General features: G+C 42.7%; 1 protein-coding gene across 3 annotated transcripts in view; it reads right to left on the reverse strand.

Annotated features, from left to right (window-relative positions):
- Positions 1 to 2,113: 2,113 nt before the first annotated feature.
- ESRP2 (epithelial splicing regulatory protein 2) overlaps positions 2,114 to 23,115 on the reverse strand; it is a 226,843-nt gene continuing 205,841 nt past the window's right edge. For 2 of the 3 annotated variants that reach the window (XM_029608595.1, XM_029608594.1), the window contains exon 16: positions 2,114 to 3,324. In XM_029608595.1, the coding sequence (XP_029464455.1) occupies positions 3,166 to 3,324 (159 nt within the window). In that variant the 3' untranslated portion in view covers positions 2,114 to 3,165. Of the gene's footprint in view, positions 3,325 to 7,276; positions 7,386 to 23,115 lie in introns of all 3 variants that reach the window. The other variant, XM_029608596.1, reaches the window with a different exon arrangement.

Genomic DNA, 23,115 nt, shown 5'->3' on the forward strand with positions numbered 1-23,115 from the left:
TGGAGGGCCCAACCTATGAGCTCTGTAGAAAGCACCGCGCCGGTCCCCCAGCTTAAGCCCCTGCGTAAGCCACGACTGCAGCCTGCTGCCCAGCTCAGAATCTGGGAGACTTTCAGGGATTCCTAGGAACCGGAGGTTGTTACTGCGTGACCTGTTTTCCAGGTCCTCCAACTTACTCCTTAGTGCCTCGTGCGCTGTTCTGAGGCCCTGCACCTCCCACTTATCTTCAGCCTCAGAAATCCTCTGCCGTTTGCAACTGTGAATGAATGGATGTCTGTGAGCTGCGTGCTGATCCCAGCGATTTGGGAAGGTGGTTGGGAAAACCGCCCCTCTAGCGCAGCAATAACTGTAGCTGCTATATCGGCGCCGGCAGAATCAGTGGGATCCGTTACCTGCTGCGGGTCCGCCGTGTCATCCATCTTGGCTTCGGGTCCCTTCAGTTTTTCTTTTTTGCTTGATTTCGATGCCATAGCGTGAAAACGTCTTCCTGTCCCGATCCCAGGCAATGCCCAAAGAAGTAAGCCAGCAGAGTGCAGCAAATCGGGAGTGATGCAAGGCGAAAAAACAGGTTTTCAGCGGATTTGGAGGGGGTCCCCGGAGAGATCACGCACATGTCCTAACCCTCGTGCAGCATCACGTGATCCCCCAAATTAGTAGTTTTAAGTTACTTAACATTAAGGTGTTTCCCAACATATCACTACAGACAGCCTCTCCTCCACCTTCTTGCTGTCTGAAAATATTCTGTAGTTACTTATCTGAAGTCATGTACTAAATGAGTCTGGTGTATTTCTCAGGAGAAAACTAACCCCATGCCTTTGGATCTGCTTGGGTGGCTGCCTGGGGTCCAAAGGTACTAAAGGGATCCCTGGCCCTTTATACTGTTTTGGATGACTGCAATTCCTGAAGAAATTGAGGTTTTGGCGTCCCTCTGCCTTGGGCTGATACAAGCTGTTAGCAAGGAACTCAACTTATTTGCAAAGTGGAATTAGTCAAACAGATTTCAGGGTATTTAACTCAAGTCATGAGCCTAGAGATCACACCAACCCACGCCCAAGATTGAAAATTCTCTGTAGTTCTCCTTCTGGCCTCTCTCATGCTGGGAGGCCAATCGCTCCCATCTGCTTGCATCCTTTCAAATCCCAGACTCTTCTTTCAGTAGCTGCTTAGAAAGACTGCTTTCCACTCCTCTCCAACTCAGCTCTCCAAGATCTCTTACACAATGTCAGCTTCTGTCTCTCAAGTCCTCCCAAAGCCCCATCCAGCCCAGCAGAGAGAGACCTTGAACCTTTTCTTCCTTATATGGAGAACTCCCAGGTCATTGTTCTTCCTGATATCCTGAGAGAGCTCAGCTACATCATCATTAGGGGCAGGGAGTGCTTCTCTCGCTGACTGTGCTGAAAAAAAGTAACATCAAACAAAAAATTCCTTTGGCAGGCTGAGGTAATATAGCTCAGTCTGAGGCACAAGTTTCAATAGCTCAGTGATATCCCTATGTTGCCTCAGGCCTATACAAGTTTAAGGGGACAGGGACCTGAATTAAAGTTCCATGCCATGTGTGTGAGAGAGATTTGTGAGACTGTGTAAGAGAGAGAAAGGGGCTGTGTGTATATCTGTGTAAGAGAGAAAGATTGTGTGTGAGAGAGACACTAAGAAATGTTATATTTGTGTGTGAGAGATTGTATGTGTGAGAGAAAGATGCTGTGTGTGTCAGAGAGGGATAGACAGACTGTGCGCACATGAGAGACTGTGTGCATATGAGATACTATCAGGTGAATTTTCAAAGGAGTTATGCACGTAAATGTGACATACTATCATAGCAATTTTCAAAAGTTATTTACTTGATTAAAGTGCACTTACACACGTAAGTCCTATGGACAATTCAATGGCATATACTGAAGCAATTTTCAAAAAAACCACTTACTCGAGTAAAACCCAGTTTTATGAATGTAAATGCTTTTTAAAATCAGGCCCTATGTGTGTGTGAGTCAGACTGTGTTTGAAAGACTGTATGAAGGGGTGTGTAAGTGAGACACTGCGTGAGAAAGTAAAGCTGTCTGTGTGTTTCACAGTCATATTGAAGAAAAGGTACATTTTTAATGTATACAGCAAATGATGAAAACTATTTCCTAAGCATTTCTTTTATTTATAACAGAAACGACAAATACAGCAATTAAGGGGGGTTTTTTTTGTTTTTAAGTACAAGTCCAAATTGTACAGCAAGGAATAATCAGATTATGTGCATGTGAAAACAGTCTTTACATTTGCACTCTGTTGTATATAATCAAGGCACAATTAAAGAAATTTATTCATTTCATGACTCTACAGGAGAGGTTTTTCTCAACATTGTAAATTTCATACTTAGTATAACTTTTTTAAGTTCATAACTTATCTACAAAAAATAGCAAACATGCACTAATGGATTCTATGCTAAACACAATGTTTCTTAATATACAAATAAAGTTTAAAGATGTAAACAAATTGCATGCATATGAACTGGATCAAATCTTTAATATCTGAATAGGTTTAAATTAAAAAAATATATATATAACTTACTAGTACACAATGTTTATGCGCTATTTTGGTCCAAATGGTATTAAAAGTCTCTTCCCTAACAGTTTGGCAGTAAATTGGGTAGATTAATATAAATATGGCTTTTGCAATAGTACGAGCTTCTTTTCCTATTCAGTTAGCTGCATCATTCCTTGGCAAAAGTGGAACAGACCCAAGGAAACAGACTTAGTAGTTACCTCCTACAGAATATGGAACGTCATATCCTTGAGAGGCTCTTCCTGGACACATTAAAAAATTAAGGTAATTGCTTTATAGAATGTAAACTCATTTGTTAAAACAATTTGAAAATTAATTTTTAACTTCAATTGTAACTTTTTCCTTCCCTCCATACTGCTATCTTGGAGGTGATGCATGGCTACATCAGAAGTTGCAATTTTGGCAATCTGCAAGGATCTATCAAACTAAAAACGTTTGGTGTTGGTTCATCACACCAGTTTTACATAGGATAGTAACGTTACAGGCAAGCTGCCTGTCATAAATTCATGTTCTAACTTTCAGGTTGAGTATTTGATGGAAGGCACATTTTCTTCAGGTGCTGAGCAAAGTATTCATGGCACAGTACTCTGTTTTTGTTTTTGTTTTTTTTCCATTAAGTTAGATCAGAAAAAGGTCAACATGTCGACCTCCAAGAAGCTGTCTGTGTTTCTCAGCCACTGCATTCTTAGCCATCTCCAAACTTGGGAAAGTCACCAAGGCTTGTCCGCTGGGTTTGCCACTTAAGTTGTACAACACAAGGATGGAATCAGCATGGAGCTGCACAATACATAAGGAAGACGTTAGCAGTGCAACAGCACACAACAATTACTATGCTTCTGATGTGGATTATACCATTTGAGCAGTAGAAACATGGAAGTATTACTCTTAGCACAATATGTACCACAGAAGTTTGAACATGTGCAAGACATAGTGCCAAGTAATTTTGCACCTTGTGTGCTGGATACAAATTGTGGCCCAAATATACACAGATGTCTTAGGACAAGCGAGCACAGTTTGGAAATTACAATTCTCCAAAAACATCAGCAAACACTGCAAGTTTAGAAGCATATTACTGCTAATATATTTTCAAATGCAAGCTGCAATTGATTTTTAGCAACACTCTGTCCCACTACATATCAGAGTGATTACAAGGGAACAGAATATTGGGTTTAATTTATAACTGGGTGAATGCTAAAAGGCAGATATTTGTCAGTAAAGAATAAAGAAGAAACTGTCGGGACCTGATGCACGCACAATGAAGTGGTGTATATCTCCAGACAAAAAAAACGTCTATGTGCCGAAAAAGGGATAAGACACTGAAACAAGATTTGATTGACAGCTTTTCCTTGTGGGTAAATTCTCATTGAGGGCAATGTGCACCAGACTGCCTGGTACAAATGCAACCCTCTTCAGCACTGTAATACAAAAACCATCAACACTGCTGAATTTCTACCTATGTTAAAATACTTGGATTAGTGACACAGGATAACTAACCCCCCCCCCCCCCCATAATTCAGACATGCATTAAACCAGGGCTAGGGAACTTCTGATCTCTGAGGGCTGCAAAACCAGTTGGGAGATTTGAATAGAATTGAGATAATGTGCATGATGCTTTTATGCATATTCAAAAGGCATATCTTAAAAACCTGACCAGTCTGTGACCCTCAAAGACCAGATATTCTCCACCCCTCCATTAAACAATTAGCTTAATTATGGATGGTATTAGTTCATATTTATGTAAGAAAATGCAGTTACCAACTACAAACTCAATCACAGAAAAACAAATAGATGCATGTTGTTCTAGGTGTTTATGCTATTAATGGAAATGTATTTCAGATGTTAGGATAATGCTTGAATATGTATATTTGTCTAATCCAGGGGTGGACAATTCTGGTTCTAGAGGGCCTCCAACAGGTCAGGTTTTCAGGACATCCTTTATAAATATGCATGAGACATTTGCATACACTTGAGGTAGTCTGCGTGCAAATCTCTCTTGCACATTCATTAGGGATAATCCTGGAAATCTGACTTATTGGCAGGCCCAGTCCTACTTCCTTCTCTTTACCATGCATTCTATTGATTATACAATATTGCCCCAATGTGCCTAGCACCATATGAGGTGACAAAAAGTCAGGAGTGGCATTCTAACCAGTTACCATTTAATACTGGTACATCACCCATGAGGTTTACAGCCCGTGCCTGGTCTGGAGTTATTTTACTAAACGCTTTGTTTGGAACTAACACCATCTGCATATGCTTTGTATCATTTTTTAAAAAGTAGTATTGGAAGCAAAGAAATGTATAAATTAGACCAAGAGATAGATATAGCAAGCAGAAGTTTAAAAAAACAAACAAACAAAAAAAAACCCAGCTAGTACTGCTACTTTCAATAAAAACACCATGGCTTGCTTTGAGTCAGCCATTTGTGGAGGAATTATGAAAACGGATGCCTATCATTCAGATTTCATGCATGCATTCCAGATGAAGTTTGTTAATTCTCTCAAATGAAAAAACTGTACTAGCGGTTTTTGCTCATAAATATGTTCCCAGGGAAGGAGAAAAGTACACTGTGTTGGCAGATTATTGAGATGGCCAGTTGGCCACATTTTTCTGCTAACTTGGACTACAGATTTACAAGACAATATATTTGTTATGTTACATAACAACCCTTTATTTTTTTTTTTAAAGTTATACATTTCTTAAAATGTATATTTCTATTTGTAACTCTTTGGGGTATTTGATTTGTATTTTCAAAATAAAAATATTTGAGCAACAATCACAAGCAAATGACAACTCCTAACTATAAAAATCAATTAGAAGGAACCTTTTTGAAATGATAATTCTGTTATTGTATTAACTATTGAATGATAATACTTGCATTTGAAGAATGATCATTAAAATAGCAATGTTTTCTATTTCTTGTCAACCTACATTTTATAACTTATACAGGCTGATGCAATATCAGTGCAGGGAAAACTAGTGCTCATGGCTGAGCGCCTGTTCTCCCAGTGCATGCCAGACTTAATATTTAAAATCGGCTGCTGTGGTAAAAAGGAGGTGCCAGGGGAAGTTGTGTGTTCCTAGTGCCTCCTCGGCAGCAGGCACCCAGGCTGTCAGCAGGTTAGGAAAATGACACTCAATTTTACCTCTTTTCCTAACCTGACCGCCGGCATACTTTAAAAAGCAATTTTTTTTAAATCGTTTTTTGTTCCTCTGATTTAATATCGCCACGATATTAAGTCAGAGGAAGTACAGAAAAGCAGTATTTTCTGCTTTTCTGTACAGTTTTTGGGCTGCTCAAAAATTGCCTGCTCCTTTTATGAAGACACGTTTTGGATGCGCCAAGCCCCTTATATCATATGGGCCTGTGGACGTGTGTGGAATCAGCTGAGAGCACTGTATCGCATCGACCTGTTAATGCAGAGGTTTAGCACATGTGTCTGTCATGGAGCAAACTGGATTTCTTGCATGCTGCTCACTATCTTTTACCGAACAAGTATCCAAAGACAGCCAAGCCCTGCTGCATGCTGTGACAGGCGGACTCGAGTTAGGTTTTTCCCTCCTCGGGGCTGGAGATATCGGAGAGGCAGTGTTCACTGTGTAACACCACCACCTAACAGTCACAGATATCGGAGAGGCAGTGTTCACTGTGTAACACCACCACCTAACAGTCACAGATATCGGAGAGGCAGTGTTCACTGTGTAACACCACCACCTAACAGTCACAGATATCGGAGAGGCAGTGTTCACTGTGTAACACCACCACCTAACAGTCACAGATATTGGAGAGGCAGTGTTCACTGTGTAACATCACCACCTAACAGTCACAGATATTGGAGAGGCAGTGTTCACTGTGTAACATCACCACCTAACAGTCACAGATATCGGAGAGGCAGTGTTCACTGTGTAACATCACCACCTAACAGTCACAGATATCGGAGAGGCAGTGTTCACTGTGTAACACCACCACCTAACAGTCACACAATTGCAGAGCTCTGGACTGATGCTGTGGTTTCTGTGCTGAGGCATAAAATAAGGGAAAATTCCTGGGTGGTTGGAAGTGAAGATTCATGACACTAGAGCCCAAAAGGTGGAAAAAAAATATTCAATACACATTTTTGTTTCTCCTTTCCCCTTGAAGTGGAAAAAGTGAAGAGTTTCCAACATTTCCTTTTTTTCTTTTCACTTCTAGCTTTAGGAAGGATTGAACCTCCCTCCATTGTTCAGGACTTTTCTGGGCAGCCTAAGATGGGATCTCTGTGTGGTTTCAAAAGCTTACATCCATCTGTGACTAATGTTAAATCAATAACATTTGCTATAATCTTTACATTTAATTTTAAATCAAAGCATTACCAACGCATTGAGCAAGGAAGCAAAAAGGTTTCCACACAGTTCAAGAAAAAGAAGGTACACAGAGCACAGAGCACCAAATATTCATTTTTAATTACTATAGAAATAAACGGGAAAAAAGTCAAACCCAATGGAATGCAGTGATTAGAGAAACCTTGCAAGCAGGCAGCCTCCACCACTCGGCAATTACTTATGAGAGGGACATTCATTTCACAGTTAGTTGATTTACAAAAAAAAAAAAGGAGGTCAAGGGAAAAGTTAGAGCAAGTTCCCCAACACAAGCCAAAAGGATAAAGCGTAAAGTCTACTCAGAATGACAGCAGTTCAGGACCCTCCCCATTTACTAGCAGGGGTCTGGCGTGGAGCAGTCCCATCTTACCTTCAGAACTTACAAAGCATTACAAACAGACCCATTCTTTCGGTGCTTGTAGCACACTTCTTGCTTGATCGTTCATCTGAATAAGGCCATTGTAGTCATCGGGTGCATACTATAGTACAAGTGTGATACATGGTAAATCAGCAATGAATGCACACATGCGGCACATTATAAACCACTCTGGCAAACACCTAGGCTCAGCTACACTCACTGGCAGGCGACAATGCACACTTTCCTGTATGGACTGGATAGTTAGAAATTACTCACATTAATAAAAGGTGAGTGCTCATGGCAGTAATGTTTTTAATCCTAACTTTTCACCATTCCATCAATACTACAAGGGTCTGGAAAACTATCTTATGATGAAAGCTTAGACACTGCAAAAGTAACTTCAATATTGTGTTCTAACAAGAAATACACCTTGTGTGTAATGTGAAATGCAAGACTATGAAGAATTAAACCTAAGACCATTCCTAGCACTCAATTGGAGAAAACTTATTTTTCATTAAAAAATTAAATGTAATAAAGTACTCGCCTATTTTAACAGGTTTTAAGATTTCTACAACTTTTACTATTTGAAACTATTCCAGTGGTTTTTCCTGAAAATTTTTTAGCAGCTTATATATAGATGCCAATGTCTAAACTTAGTATCAGGAGATAGTTGGGTTATCAGTTGAAATCACACACAACTACTCAAACATTTCCAGGCAAACATACCGTTTGTTTTAACTTGTGTACATTTATCATGAGGGGAAAAAAACTGAGAAGGTAGGGGCTGATACAGGAGGCAGAAACAGAGACTGCAACAAATCCTGCTTCTAATTTCAACTTTGCAGAAGTTACAAGTCTGAGTCAGTATAACACGGGTACAGAAATACATAGATTTAGCACTGCACACAGTATTAAAATAACGGGAGGGGGGAGTGGAAGGGGTAACGCTGTTATCTGAATCAGGCACTGGTTACACAACGGTACCCCAGCACCGCAAAGTACCCTTCTCTTCAATAAAGTCCAAACAAGGAAGAAAATATACCACATACACAACCAAGATGATATTTCCCAAATCTTCAAACGGAATATGGAACAGAGTAGGCAAACAAACACTCAATGGACCGTCATACTCGGAACCTTAATATATATTTACCAAAAAAAAAATGCTAGTATAGATTCTCAGCTTATAATCACTGGTCTGTGATGCGATACCCTACCCTCTGCTGAAAAACCCTCCTACTGAGATCTTCAGCCCAAGCTTTAAAATCCTGAGGGTCTGAACAAGGATGCCATAATCCCAGGAAAGGGCCATCTTGTTTTCTACGATGAAAACTTTCCCTGCAGCCAATCAGTTATGGTAGAGGCTCTGTTCAAGCCTGCTTTGACTTTTGTTGTTTTGTTTCTCCTACAGCGTGCTCATACGTTTAGGATACCAGAAGAGGCTTCAGAGGTCTCAAGATACCACTTTGTCCACACATCCCTCAAGCAGCTGCTGGACATCACCTAAGTCCCCAAAGGATTCCTTCCTTGTGGAGTTAGATAAAGCAGCTCTTTTCAATAATTATTTCTGTTTCAGTCTATTCTGCAAGCACATGGCATCATCACAAGGGCCCCTGCTACAGCAAATCTGCAAGAGATCCATTGACGCCGGTCCTTATTTTCACCTAGGACTCATACTATAAGGACTCAAATATTAATATTAAATCCTGCTGTCCCGCCTACCTAATTCCTTACCATCTGCCTTCAAATTGACTAAGCCTGCCTTAGGCCTTCCTTCCCCCCTCTTCGATACAATCAGTGCTCTGCCCCATTGGGTCCTGAGCCCAGGACCCCCTCAGCACACCACCCACCCTTTGTAAGCCGATACACCATTGCAACTTAAGGCCCCCTTTAGAGCAGGGCATCAATCTAGGCCAGGCAAGACATAGATCCTAGTGCTATTCCCTCGGCATCCCAATAGTGCTCTGCTACCACAATCCCCCGATAATGTCTACCCTTCCCATATACAAACTCCGATACAACTATCACAGACACACAGCATCCTACCACCCCCAATCACACCGCCAATACAACTCACTCCTTCCAATCATGCTCACTCCTTTCACGCAACTCCTAGGCATCTCAACCCTTGCCATGCTCCTGATTAACTCTAACCAAAAATACCCTCATCCTAAATGACCTGCTCCTTGATGTAAAACCTGATCTCTGCGTCATTACAGAGACATGGTTAAAGGACACCGTCCTTCTCAATCAACTTCCCAACACTGAATATGACATCCACTCCATTCCCAGACCTAAAAAAAAAAAAAAAAAAAAAAAAAAAAAAAAAAGAGGTGGGGGACTCCTAGCTGCAAAAAAAAACACCTCAGGCTTAAACAAAGCCCAGTCATGCTCCCTCCCAAATACGAAGTGGGCCTATTCAAATCCCCACTCCTTCAAATATGCTTAAAATGTACCCCACCTGGTGTCTTAGACCCTGACATCTCCCCTATCATTGAATGCATTGCAGCAAATATTACCAGAGACATACCCGCCATCGTCCTTGGTGATTTCAACCTTCATATCGACTCACTCCCCCTCTCTCACAGCTGTGAAGTGCTCCTCTCATCTTTCAACGCAATGGACCTCCATCAAATCATAACCAGCCCCACGCACAAAGCTGGCCACTCCCTCGACCTCATCTTCATGAACTCCCTTCTCCTCCCAAACCGCACCACCTACACTCCCGTTCCCTGGTCGGACCACTTTCTTATTAAAACCTCCTGCACAATCAAGAACATCCCTAAGCACCCTAACACAAAAACCACAATACAATTCAGGAAATCCTGTCCCAGAGATGACCTTATTGACACCCTTACTGACAACCTCAAAAATTTAGACCTCTCGGACTCCCAAACTGCCATCACCTCATGGAACCACATCACCAAAGATACAGCCAACAAACTTTGCCCTCTAATAACAAGAGATCCATCCCCCACTAAAACAAAGCACCCTGGTACACCCCTGAACTAAAACTCCAAAAACACAATCTCAGAACTCAAGAAAAAATATGGCGCAAAGATCCATAGACCAAGCAACTAGCCAAATACAAAACCCTACTGCATGACTACAGAGTTAACACTCTCAAAGCCAAATGCGACCACTATGCCACCAGAATTCACAACTTTCAACCCAAGAGCTCTCTTCTCTCTACCCTCACCAGGACTTCTCCCAAGATATCACCATGCGAAGACCCTAACACAAAATGTAACCAGCTTGCCCAATATTTTCACAATAAGATCGCCATTCTCGCCTCCCGCTTTCCCCCTGCTCCTTCACCTACCAAATTTACCCCTAAAGTCACAGACACCAAAATGGACACTTTCGAAAGCACCTCCCCCTCCGAAATTTCTGCTTTACTTAAGAAAATGCGACCCGCTACCCACCCCTCTGACATGATCCCCTCCAAAATGCTGTTGACAATCCCAGACAGCATTTCCCAACCACTAGCTGACATTATCAACACCTCCATATCCACTGGAGATGTTCCCACCCAGCTCAAATTAGCCATAGTAAAACCTATCCTTAAGAAACCGAAACTTGACCCTGCCGACTTATCCAACTACCGACCTATCTCCAACCTCCCCTTCGTCGCTAAAGTCCTTGAAAAAACTGTCAACACGCAACTGTCAAACTACCTAGATCAGCACCAGATACTCTATCCATCACAACACAGCTTTAGAAAGCACTTCAGTACTGAAACTCTACTACTCTCCCTCACCGACCTCGTCATCAGAGGCTTTGACAAAGGTCACACATTCATTCTAGCCCTATTAGACATCTCCGCAGTCTTCGACACTATCAACCACTCTATATTACTCAACAGGCTAGCTGATATTGGCATCTCTGGGACTCCACTTCGCTGGTTCAAATCATACATCAGTGACAGACACTTCAAGGTAAAAATTGAAAACCATGAATCTGAGCCAATCGATATCACAAGGGGCATACCCCAAGGCTCCTCCTTATCATCTACACTCTTTAACATATACCTCCTCCCCCTCTGCCATCTACTCTCAAATCTCGATCTCCCACACTTTGTCTACGCAGACGATGTGCAAGTCCTTATACCCATCACTGACTCCATTTCCAACACCCTAAAAAGATGGGAAAGTGCCCTCTCTTACATCAACTGTCTACTTACCCAACTCAGCCTAGCCCTAAATCCTAACAAAACTGAACTTATGATCATTACACCCCAACACATCAATACTTCACCCAACTCCACAGCCAGCTCTCCCCTTGCCCCCCCCCCCCCAGTCTTCTCGCAAATCATGAGACCTAGGTGTTACACTCGACCCTCAATTCAGCCTACAGAAATTTATCTCCTCTACCATCAAGGACCGTTACCATAAACTACACACCCTCAAAAAACGTAAACCTATTCTGTACCTCAACGACTTTAGAACAGTCCTACAAGCCCTCATCTTATCTAAAATAGACTACTCAAACACTCTACTCCTAGGTCTCCCGAAGAACAGCCTTGCCCCCCCTACAGCTGCTTCAAAATGCAGCTGCACGAATATTAACAGGCACACGCAGAAAAGAACACATCACACCTATTCTCAAACAACTCCATTGGCTCCCCATCACAGCTAGAATTCAATTTAAAACCCTCACCCTTATACACAAAGCCATCCACAATCCAAACATGCTCTGGTTCTCAGACTTCTGAGACTCAGACTCTTCCAGACCTACCAGAACGCCCTACACAGCAACCATACACACACCTTCTCCCAAACTCTTCCATCTAACAGCCACCAAACAATGTGCGATATCCTTAGCTGGACCCTCCTTATGGAATTCTATGCCCACCCACCTACGCCTTGAGACCTGCACTAAGAAATTCAGACAGAACCTCAAGACCTGGCTGTTCTCATGAGCCTACACATGAGCCCCCCTCTTTCTTCTCACTCCTATACTCCTTCACCCCTCCCCCCCTGCTCTTCCCCCACCCCCCTTTCTCAGCCCCTTCCCCCGCCCTCCAGGTTTAATTCTGGTTATATCCATGGCCCAAAGTTATTCTGTATTGTCCCACCCTCCACCTCCAGGGCTTGGGCCAGGTCTACTTCAGATTCTTCAAGCTCTTAACAGGAAATCTCCAGATGAACAAATTTCTTACTCACAGTTCCTCTCTCTGGATAGTAACTTGGGGGATCTTTCAGGATGAAAAGTCTGGCAGAGAGGCGGGGGGGGGGGGGGGGAGAACAAAAAAAAAAACATTTTCCCACTTTTGGGGCAGGAATGGCAGCAGCAAACCTTCCTGAAACATAGGAAAAATCTTAAAAAACAAAACAAAAACTCACTTAGAGTCACCCCCTCCATTACTGGATGTGAGATAGAACAAATGTTTCTCTCATCCTAACCCTTCCCAGAGGCTGGGGATTTTCCACCCTTTCATTTCCAGTCACTCTGACATTACTGCGAATGCAGGGGTGAGGGACCGACGTGCACACACTTACTGACACATATGTTCACGCTCACTTTCCACACACACACACACACATGCATATGGGGAGTGGAAATCCGAACAAACTGTATTCGATGGGGGGGGGGGGGGGGGGAGGCTGATGTGCATGGAGCAGGAGAGAAACCTGGGGGGTGATAGTGTCTAACGATCTGAAGTCGGAGAAACAATGTGACAAGGTGATAGCTAAAGCCAGAAGAATGCTGGGCTGCATAGAGAGAGGAATATCGAGTAAGAAGAGGGAAGTAATTATCCCCTTGTACAGGTCCTTGGTGAGGCCTCACCTGGAGTATTGTGTTCAGTTCTGGAGACCGTATCTCCGAAGGGACAGAGACAGGATGGAGGCGGTCCAGAGAAGGGCGACCAAAAATGTGGAAGGTCTTCATTGAATGACTTATGAGGAGAGATTGAAGAATCTAAATATGTACACCCTGGAGGAAAGGAGGAGCAGGGGTGATATAATTCAAACTTTCAGATACTTGAAAGGTTTTAATGATCCAAAGACAACGACAAACCTTTTCCGTCAAAAAAAAAAAAATCAGCAGAACCAGGGCTCACGAGCTGAAGCTCCAGGGAGGAAGACTCAGAACCAATGTCAGGAAGTATTTCTTCACGGAGAGAGTGGTGGATGCCTGGAATGCCCTTCCGGAGGAAGTGGTGAAGACCAGAACTGTGAAGGACTTCAAAGGGGCGTGGGATAAACACTGTGGATCCATCAAGTCTAGAGGACGTGAATGAAGAGGGGGTGGCTCACGGGAATGAAGGCTACTGCCTGGAGATAATACCCTTATTCAATAAACATACACACGGTTAATGCGACTCCAACATTGCTCTAAGCTGCAACGGTAAGAGGAAATGTTGGAAAAAAAAAAAAAGGATTTGCATTCACAAAAAAGCAGGGGAGTAGCTGGCTTGTTACGGCGGTTACTATTCCAAACCAAATAAGTCTGATACTTCACTTTCAATGCATATCTAGCATAGCTCTCTGCTTCAATGGCAGGGGCAATGTAGAAAAGAGTATCTATATATATAGACAACAACCAACAAGGACTAAATTACATAGTCTAGTAAATAAAAGCATGGGTGGGTGTAGCTTGCTTATTGAGGCGGTTACTACCCCTAACTAAGCTACATATTCAATTAGATGCAGTTCCAACACTGCTCTCTACATTAATGGTGGGTGGAAGGGAAATAAAACTAAAAGGTACTAAGAGCCAAGCGTAACAAGTAAGAGGAAAAAAAATGCATAGCTTGCTGGGCAGACTGGATGGGCCGTTTGGTCTTCTTCTGCCGTCATTTCTATGTTTCTATTCTCACATGCTCACTTACAGCTTTACTCCTCATTTTCTCCATACACACACCCCTCACACACGTTCACTCACTCACCTTCTTCCACACACACACTCCCACACCAGTCTTCATTCACACTTTCACTTCTCATCCTGCTACTCAAACACACACTCACAGACAGGTTCTTTCCCCTCCCCTTGATATACTCCCTCCTCCATGCACACACTCATTCACATATACACACACATACACGCCCCCTCACATATGTATAAGAACAAGCCATACTGGGTCAGACTAAAAGTCCATCAAGCCCAGCATCCTGTTTCCAACAGAGGCCAATCCCGGCCATAAGAATCTGGCAATTACCCAAACATTAGATAAATCCCATGCTACTGATGCAATTAATAGCAGTGGCTATTCCCTAAGTAAACTTGATGAATAGCAGGTAATGGATGTCTTCAAACACAAATACCCTACCCCCTCACCCCACCCCTGTTAGGTTAGTCAGGCAGTGGCAAGAAACGCTCCTTACTACTGTGACAAATGCCAAGGTGGCCCAACCCAATGAGTGAGATTTACTTCCCCAAAGAGGTTGTAGGCCAAAAAGTGAGATTTTTCAGGCAATGTGTCTGTGCTCTAAATCTAAATCTTGGCTCTCAGACTCTGTGGGCTGCTCCTTGCACAATGAGAGGCAGATTGGACTGAACTAGCAGCCTAGAACAGCAGGCTTCAAACCTCTTTGCTGCTCCTTGTGACCTTGGGCAAATCACTTCACCCGCCATTACCTCCAGTACAATCTTGGGGATCAGGGAAATACCTATAATTCCTGAATATAATCCCCTTTGAAATGTCTGAAAGGCAGATTATTAGAGGATAGCAAGCAGACTTGGCTTTGCTGCACAACTTGGGGAATGCATGTCTGACCTCTCTCCCAGCCTCCAGTCATCCAGCTTTCCTCTCCCTGCTTGTGTGTGGCTCCGGGTGTTGCTATGCTCGCCTCATTCTCACCCTTGCACTGGCTGTAGTATGGAGCCACAGGAAGACAGCACACATGGAATTAAGGCTTAGGCGAACCTTACAGCCCTGCACCATCCCCCACCCTGGCCCTCACCACACACAGTTAGAAATTATGTATTTATAACCAATTTTACATGAGAAAAGGACATGCAAAGTGCAATCTTCTGAGGTAAAAATATCACTGCAAATGTGTAACCCAGACCTGGGCAAGGGGCGGCCCGCGGGCTGAATCCGGCCCGCCTACGGTCTGTGACCGGCCCGCCCACTGCTGAGAGCTCCCCGATTGGCCGGCCAATCGGGAGCGAGGGAGCGGAGAATGAACTGTTTTGTTTACAGCGTTCGGTGGGGGGGGGGTGGGGGTGGGGGGAGGGAGTGACTCGAGCGAAGACACGCTGCCCGATTGGCCGGTGCTGGGCAAGGCTTGCCCAGCACCGGCCAATCGGGCAGCGTGTCTTCGCTCGAGTTTCTTTCCTACCTACCTACCAGTTCCGCCTTTCGTGGTCTTTTTCAGGGGTCCCCAACCACCGGTCCGCGGGAGTTTGCCGGTCTGCGGCGCGCGCTCCCGGTCTCTCCCGCTGCCGTTGCCGCTGGGCTGTCAGCACGTTCAAGCCCAGTGGGAACGGCAGCGGTGTTAGAAGCTGTGGTACCCGCGGCTGGGCCTTTTCTTCTTGCCGCGCCTGCACCCCCCCTCCCGTGACCCGGAACAGGAAGTGATACACGGAGCGGTGCGCGGGAAGGAGAAAGAGCCGTGCCGCGTCGGCTGCAGTGTCGGTCCCCGAGCAATCGAAGCAGCCGGTAATCGAGAAAGGAGTCAGCAGCATGAGCCTCCCGCGGCCGATGGGATTCTTCTTTCTTGGCCTTCGGGGGCTGCTGCAGCTCCCATTTGTGCTCGGGGGGGGAAGGAAGTGAGTAAGAGAGAGTGAGAAGCAGCCAGCCAGCCTGTGTGTGATTGACTGGTCAGAGAGCTGATGTGTGTGTGTATGTGAGAGACAATGAAAGTGATTGCTCCGGGAGATGACTGATGTGTATGTGAGAGTGTGAGACATTAGTCAGGGAGGTGACTGATGTGTGTGTGTGTGAGAGAAAAAGCATGGAAGTGAGAAGTCTGGGTATGTGGGAAAGCATGAGCGAAGGAAGCCTGGAGTTGTGGGAGTGAGAAACCTGGGTGAGTGTGCATGCATGAGAGAGAGAGACTGCTTGGTAAGGTGACTGTGTGTGTGAGAGAAAAAGACTGGTGTGTGTGTGAATGTGAGAGAATGTGATTCATGGAATGAGAAGCCTGTGCACGTGGAGAGAGTGAGCATGAGAGTGAGAAACCTGGGTGTGTGTGAGACAGCATGGGAGTGGGAAGCCTGTGTGTGTGTGTGTGTGTGTGCATGCATGAGAGCGAGAGACTGGTTGGTAAGGTGACTGTGTGTGTGAGAGAAAGAGACTGGTGTGTGTGAATGTGAGAGAAAGAATGTGATTCAGAGAATGAGAAGCCTGTGCAGTGGAGAGCGAGCATGGAAATGAGAAGCCTGTGCATGTGAAGAGAGTGAGCATGAGAGTGGGAAGCCTGTGTGTGTATGCATGAGTGAGATCAGGTGTGTGTGTGTGTGAGTGAGTGAGTGAGTGTGAGAGTGAGAGAGAAATAAAGTGATTATGGGAATGAGAAGCCTGTGCATGTGAAGAGTGAGAAACCTGGGTGTGTGTGAGACACATCATGGGAGGGAGAAGCCTGTATATCTGAAAGAGAACATGGGAGTGAGAGACTGGTGAGTGTGTGTGTGTGTGTGCGTGTGTGCGTGAGAGAGAGAGAGAGAGAGAGAGAGAGAGAGAGAGAGAAAGAAAGTGATTATGGGAATGAGAAGCCTGTGCGTGTGGAGAGAACAAGCATGGGAGTGAGAGACTGGTGAGTGAGTGTGTGGGTGTGTGTGTGTGAGAGAGAGAGAGAGAGAGACAGAGAAAGTGATTATGAGAGTGAGAAGCCCATATATGTAAGAAGAACACGGGAGTGGGAAGCCTGTGTGTGTGTGTGTATGGCATGAGAGAAACTGTTCAGGAAGGTGACTGGTGTGTGTGCCAAAGACTGTTTGGGAGATGATTGGTGTGTGAGAGACAGAAACTGGTCATGGGGGCATGACTGGTATGGTGTGTGTGTGAGAGACATGGGCACTAAGGAAGAGGACCATAAGTATAGAGCTTAGCTTCTACTGCTGCTTCTGGTGTGTGCCACGGCCTGCAGGGAAGGGGAGTAGGAGAGCTGCTGGAGGGGGTAAGTAAAGATGGCTTTAAGTTTATTTTTCTTGACTGCCATTTTAATTGTGTGATGTCTGCTTTTTTGAAATATTTTATTGGTGTTTGGAGAATGTTTAATAGTTTTTATGAGTTTTTAATTGTTGGATGTTATTCTGTTCATAGCTGTTTTGAAACATTTATTCTGCTTATTAGTATAGTTTTACAATTATTTCTGTGTGGGGATCTATAGCTGCTTGCTATTCTGTTTTCCTAAAAGAGGTGTATTGGTGTTTAGGACCTGATTTAATATTTGTAGTGTTGCCTTTTCATAGATAGGGTTGCTCCTGTTTGAGTGTATTCCATAATACAGGTGTAACTGTGTGTGGATTAGTTTATGTGCATTACTACAGATCCTGGGAGTATGTTAGGTCGGTTCTGTGTCTGTTACCGAGATGAGATATTTTGCTAGCATGTAAGCGTTTGTATCAGTCTTATTTGTTGTGTTTTCTCAGAGGACATGCATTGGTGGTAAACTGCTGTCTTTTCATAAGTAGGGCTATTGAGAACTGAGTTAATTATATTAGTCCGGCCCTCTAAAACCATCCCAATTTCTCATGCGGCCCCATGGGAAAATTAATTGCCCACCCCTGGTGTAACCCCATCCCCGGTGCGGATTGCTATCCAAGGGGGCTGGAACCACTCACTCACAAGCTCTCTTACTCCCAGGGTCGGACCCTTTGTAGGTGGGGGCCCAATGTGACAGGGGTGTCCTTTATACACGATTCCTTTTCCTTTGTATTCCCTTGGGAGAGGGGATTTCTTCTCAAAGTGGGTGCAGTGAGTGTGAAAAATACTCTAGAGTCACTGATTTACTGCCCAAAATTAAATTCTTCACTGTTCAAACACAGATGATGAATGGCAGAATAAACTGCAGCACCACAGAATTCTCTCTTTTTCTTCTCTTACAGTATATTTCCCTTTATCTGTACAGGACTTGGTCAAGTGGGGCTTCCAAGTCGGCAGAGTCTTTAGCTTGGTCAAAACCCTTCCAAACTGGTAAAAATGTTAAAGAGCCTATGGCAGAGTGCAACTCTTCTCTCTCTCCCCCCCCCCCATGGTGGAGAAGACACTGGTTGGGGGTCCCCAGTGATTTGCAGTTTCCCCTCGCACACAGTTAACATCTTCTGCATCTCTTTACTTCTTGCACATTCTATTTCTTCTTCCTGGATCCCTGATGGGAGAAATCCCCTTGAAGCAAGGGCAGCCAAAACTTCCTCCTGGATCTTGAAATCAAACTCTTTTCCCTTCCACTGAATTTACCACCGGAGTTCCTCCTTCCAACATGTCACTGACCCCTCCTTCCTCATGCAGGGTATGCAGGACAGGCTCTCACAAGGCTCCTACCACTTAAAATCTTAAACCCGAAAAATATGCCCAGAGGGAAAATCTTAACCAGCCAGGGAGTGAAGAGGGAAAGGAAACCCCTCCCAACCCAGGCAGGATTTGCCTGGCCTGAAAAACTACACAGAATACTTCACCTCGGTCACTCATGCAGAGCACAGACAGACCCTCACCAAGTACAGAATGACGAGACCAAACACTATAAATAGAACCTGAAATAGGTGAGCTGAATGACACATGTATTCAGCTTTTCAGAAGGCATTTCACAAACTCCCTCAGAGACTCCTCAGGAAATTGATTTGAGGCAGTGTCCCGTTGTGGATTGGTAACTGGGTAAGGGACAGTGAACAGATGGACTAAATAGTTTGCTCTCCAAATGGAGTTACCCAGGGATCTGCACTGGGACCTGTGCTATTTATAATATTCATAAATGATCTGGAGAAAGGAACAAGGGAGGGGATCAACTCTGCAATTTTGAGTCATTACAGCAGCAGCATATTGTGAAGAATTCTAGACCTTTGTGAGACTCAAAGACTTGGGCGTCTAACTGGCAGATGTAATTTAATGTGGACAAGTGCAAAGTAACGCATGTAGAGAAAAATCCTAACTACATGTACACGATGCTGGGATCCGTGTTAGGAGTCACCACCCATCAAAAGGACCTCAAAATCCTCATGGACAATACTTTGATATCTTCAGCCCAGTGTGTGGCAGCGTTCAAAAGGACAAATAGGAATTTGGACAGGAACAGAGAACAAAACTAACAGAATCATGACGCCTTTGTATAAATCCCTGGTGCACTTCTGATCACTCCAATTCAAAGAGACATAACGAACATAGAAAAAGTAAAAAAAATGATAAAGGGAATGGAAAACCTCCCTTATGGAGAAAGACTAAACAGATAAGAGGATATAATTGAGATTTATAAAACCATGAATTGGGATGGAACTGATAAATTTGAACTGTTAATTATACTTTCAAATAACAATAGGACTAGGGAACACGCCAAATTAGTAACAGACTGATTTACACAAATTGTAGGAAGTATTTTTCCACTCAGCACACAAACTAGGGAATCTACCAGAGAATATCGTGAAGACGCCTACCATAGTAGGGTTTAGAATAAGGTTGGACAAGTTCTTGAAGGAAAACAAACAATGATTAGCCAGGAAGACTTGGGAAAGACGACACACATCCCTGGAGTGACATGTAACCGCTGGGGATCTGCTGGGTAATTGTGACCCAGGCTGGTCACTATCAGAGATAGTGTTCTGGGCTCCATGGACCCAGCGTGGTACCTGTGTGGCTAAATGTAAAAGGAAAAAGTGAAATGCAAGAACATGTTAAGGGGCATCAGCAATGTGCTTGGTGGCCTTACCTCACCCTCCAACCATCGCTTTTCTTACAAGTAGGTTTACTTCTTTGATTTCTCCCTTATGTTTAAACTAAAGGACATTCGATTGCATTCTGCCAAGGCTTTGGGATTCAGGGGATTACATATTTTTAAATAAAGTAAAAATGGAAATCCAGGATATTTAGTAGGCGAGAAGAACTTTTTTTTTTTTTTTAAATAGCAGAATCTCAATTGAACAAAGTGTGCTTGGATATTGCTCCATGTACAAAGAGCAGGATACATAATCTAGCTGTTGCTGGTCTTTCTAAATCTAAATCCACAGGAGATAAGACTTGTTCCAAAGGTGCAGTAACTAATACTAGCAGGAAATAAAAAAACACCGTCAGACAAGTTAAAATGATATCTGATGGCAAACAGCACAGGACAGATTACAATTTCTGTAAAATAAAATGTTCCTTCTAAAGAAAACTCAAAGATGATAGCAGAAATGTATCTATTTAAAGTACATTAGGAAAGGATAAATCATAAATCCAGCAACAGTGAAGAGTACTATAGAGATGCTGAAGTGAAACTGGGGGTTAATATAGTGGACAAGCAACAAGTCACCAATTATCTCCTCTTACAGCCTTCTATAAACAAACAATTCTGTGATTATGAAGAACCTAAAAGGAATACTATGCTACAAGTTTGATCTACAGCATGGGCAATATAGTACAAGTCAAATGACCATCCTGGCCAGTCCAACACTGAAAACGTTCAGGTGGGAATCACCGGGAATTCAAGTTATTTCAAACCTCAATTCCTATAAAACTTAATGAACAAACTGGATTTTAATCAGGAAATGAGGAAGAGTGGGGGTTAGCATAGAAATCTCACACTGAATTCTAGGCCAGTGGTTCCCAAACCTGTCCTGGAGGACCCCCAGCAGGTCAGCTTGTCAGGATATCCCTCATTAATATGCATGAGATAAAATGTGCATGTAAATTTTCTCTCATACATATTTTGTCTGCAGATGACAATGAATCTTAATAGTGGCACTAGTCATAAATGTACTTTGGCCTAAGTTCAACACTCAAAATGCCAGCAATGAAAATACAAGCTCAATGTCTGCTGTATAGATTATATCTATAGATATAGGGACTCCGTGTTATGGACTCTTCATTTTTTTTCTTTTTTTGCAATATTTTCATGTTGGTTTTCTTATTGTGTTTTTTTTAGTAAAGTACAAATGATGGTCTTTTTCTATATTCTGTAATAAAGGACACTATCAGGTCCATTTTATTAGATTATTTTTTAATTTATATTTTATTCAATTTCCAAGTAACAAAAATGAATATACTTCTTAAATACAAATAGTAAAAGCTAAAACATTTTTAGAAAGTACACTAGTAGTCAGTCCATAATTTTCAGCTCCATAAAACAGCAAACATTCCACAAATAAACATTCCATGAAATAAGCCCCCCCCCAAAAAAAAAAGGTCCGCATTAAAGAGCAAAAACAGAAAAATCCATGGTAATACGAGCAAATCAAAGAAGTGAAACGGATCCTTAGAAAGAAAGAACGAAAAAGAATGGAATACAAACAAAACAGATAATCTAACAAAATACAGAAAATGGCTCACTACAAAAAAGTAATTTTAGAAACCAAAAAGAAATACTTCAGCTCAAAAATAGAAAAGTTTGCAAATAATGCTAGAACTCTACATAGTAAAAAAAAACCTCACCAGCAACAATACAAACAATCATCAGAACCTACAAGAGAATCAATGTAATGAAGTAGCTCAATTCTTTAAAGATAAAATTGAAAACTTAAGAACAAAAATCCCTAACACAACCAAACAAGAGATTAAGATGCCCAAAAGGGACATCAACATATGGTCAGAGTTTGACAAGATATCACACATTGAAGTCGAGAACATGATAAAAAAAAAAAAAAAAAAGGAACTCTGCTCCTCACTCAATTGACACCATACCCATAATGGAATTAAAAAAAAACTAGCCATCATAGTAGCTCCAATTTAACTAAGATCATCAACCTTTCCCTAGATGAAGGATCAATGCCAGATATCCTGAAAGGAGCCATAATCAAGCCAAATCATTAAGAAAAAGAACCTTGACCCCCTAAAGCTGAGCAACTATAGACCAGTCAACTTATCCCTAATAGCCAAACTAATTGAAAAAACAGTTCAAAAACAACTATCAAACCACTTAGAAAGTAATAACATATTATATCCTGCACAACATGGTTTCCGCAAACACTACAGTACTGAGACATTATTACTAGCTTTATCAGACAATATCTTAAGAGGCTTTGATACAGGAACACATTACATTCTGATTCTATTGGATCTCTCGGCATCATTTGACACTGTAAATCACAAAATACTAATCAATAGACTAAAAGAAATAGGACTCAATAACAAAATAATAAACTGGTTTGAGTCATACTTAAGCAACAGATTTTTCCAAGTACAAATCAAAAACACACTATCAGACAAAGTTAAACTACAAACAGGAGTCCCACAGGGTTCAGCCCTGTCTGCAACACTAACATTTATCTCCTCCCAGTATGTCACCTACTCGCTGGACTTGGAATAATACACTACATATACGCGGATGACATACAACTACTGTTACCCATCGTAAACACAATCGAAGAAACAATGAAACTGGCTAATATGTATCTTGAAATAATCAAACTCCTCCTAAACCAAATAGAACTGGTAATAAACATTGATAAAACTGAATTCTTACATCTAGAACGAAAAAATATACACCCTACACAACCTACAATCGCAATCAAAAATAATCAAACCATAGAGTTAGCAATAAAAGTACGGAATCTAGGGGTAATAATTGACCCTGAGCTTAACATGAAACACCACATTTCACAGAAATTAAAAGAAGGTTATGCCAAACTAATGGTCCTTAGAAGACTGAAACCCCTGCTAACACTGAATAATTTTCACACAGTTCTACAGGCAATGAAATTCACGAGCACAGACTACTGTAACTCTCTATTAGGCCTACCTCGTTACTATTAGACCACTCCAAATATTGCAAAAT

The sequence above is a fragment of the Rhinatrema bivittatum genome, chromosome 7 (genome assembly GCF_901001135.1).
Source record: "Rhinatrema bivittatum chromosome 7, aRhiBiv1.1, whole genome shotgun sequence".
NCBI classification, from domain to species: Eukaryota; Metazoa; Chordata; class Amphibia; order Gymnophiona; family Rhinatrematidae; genus Rhinatrema; species Rhinatrema bivittatum.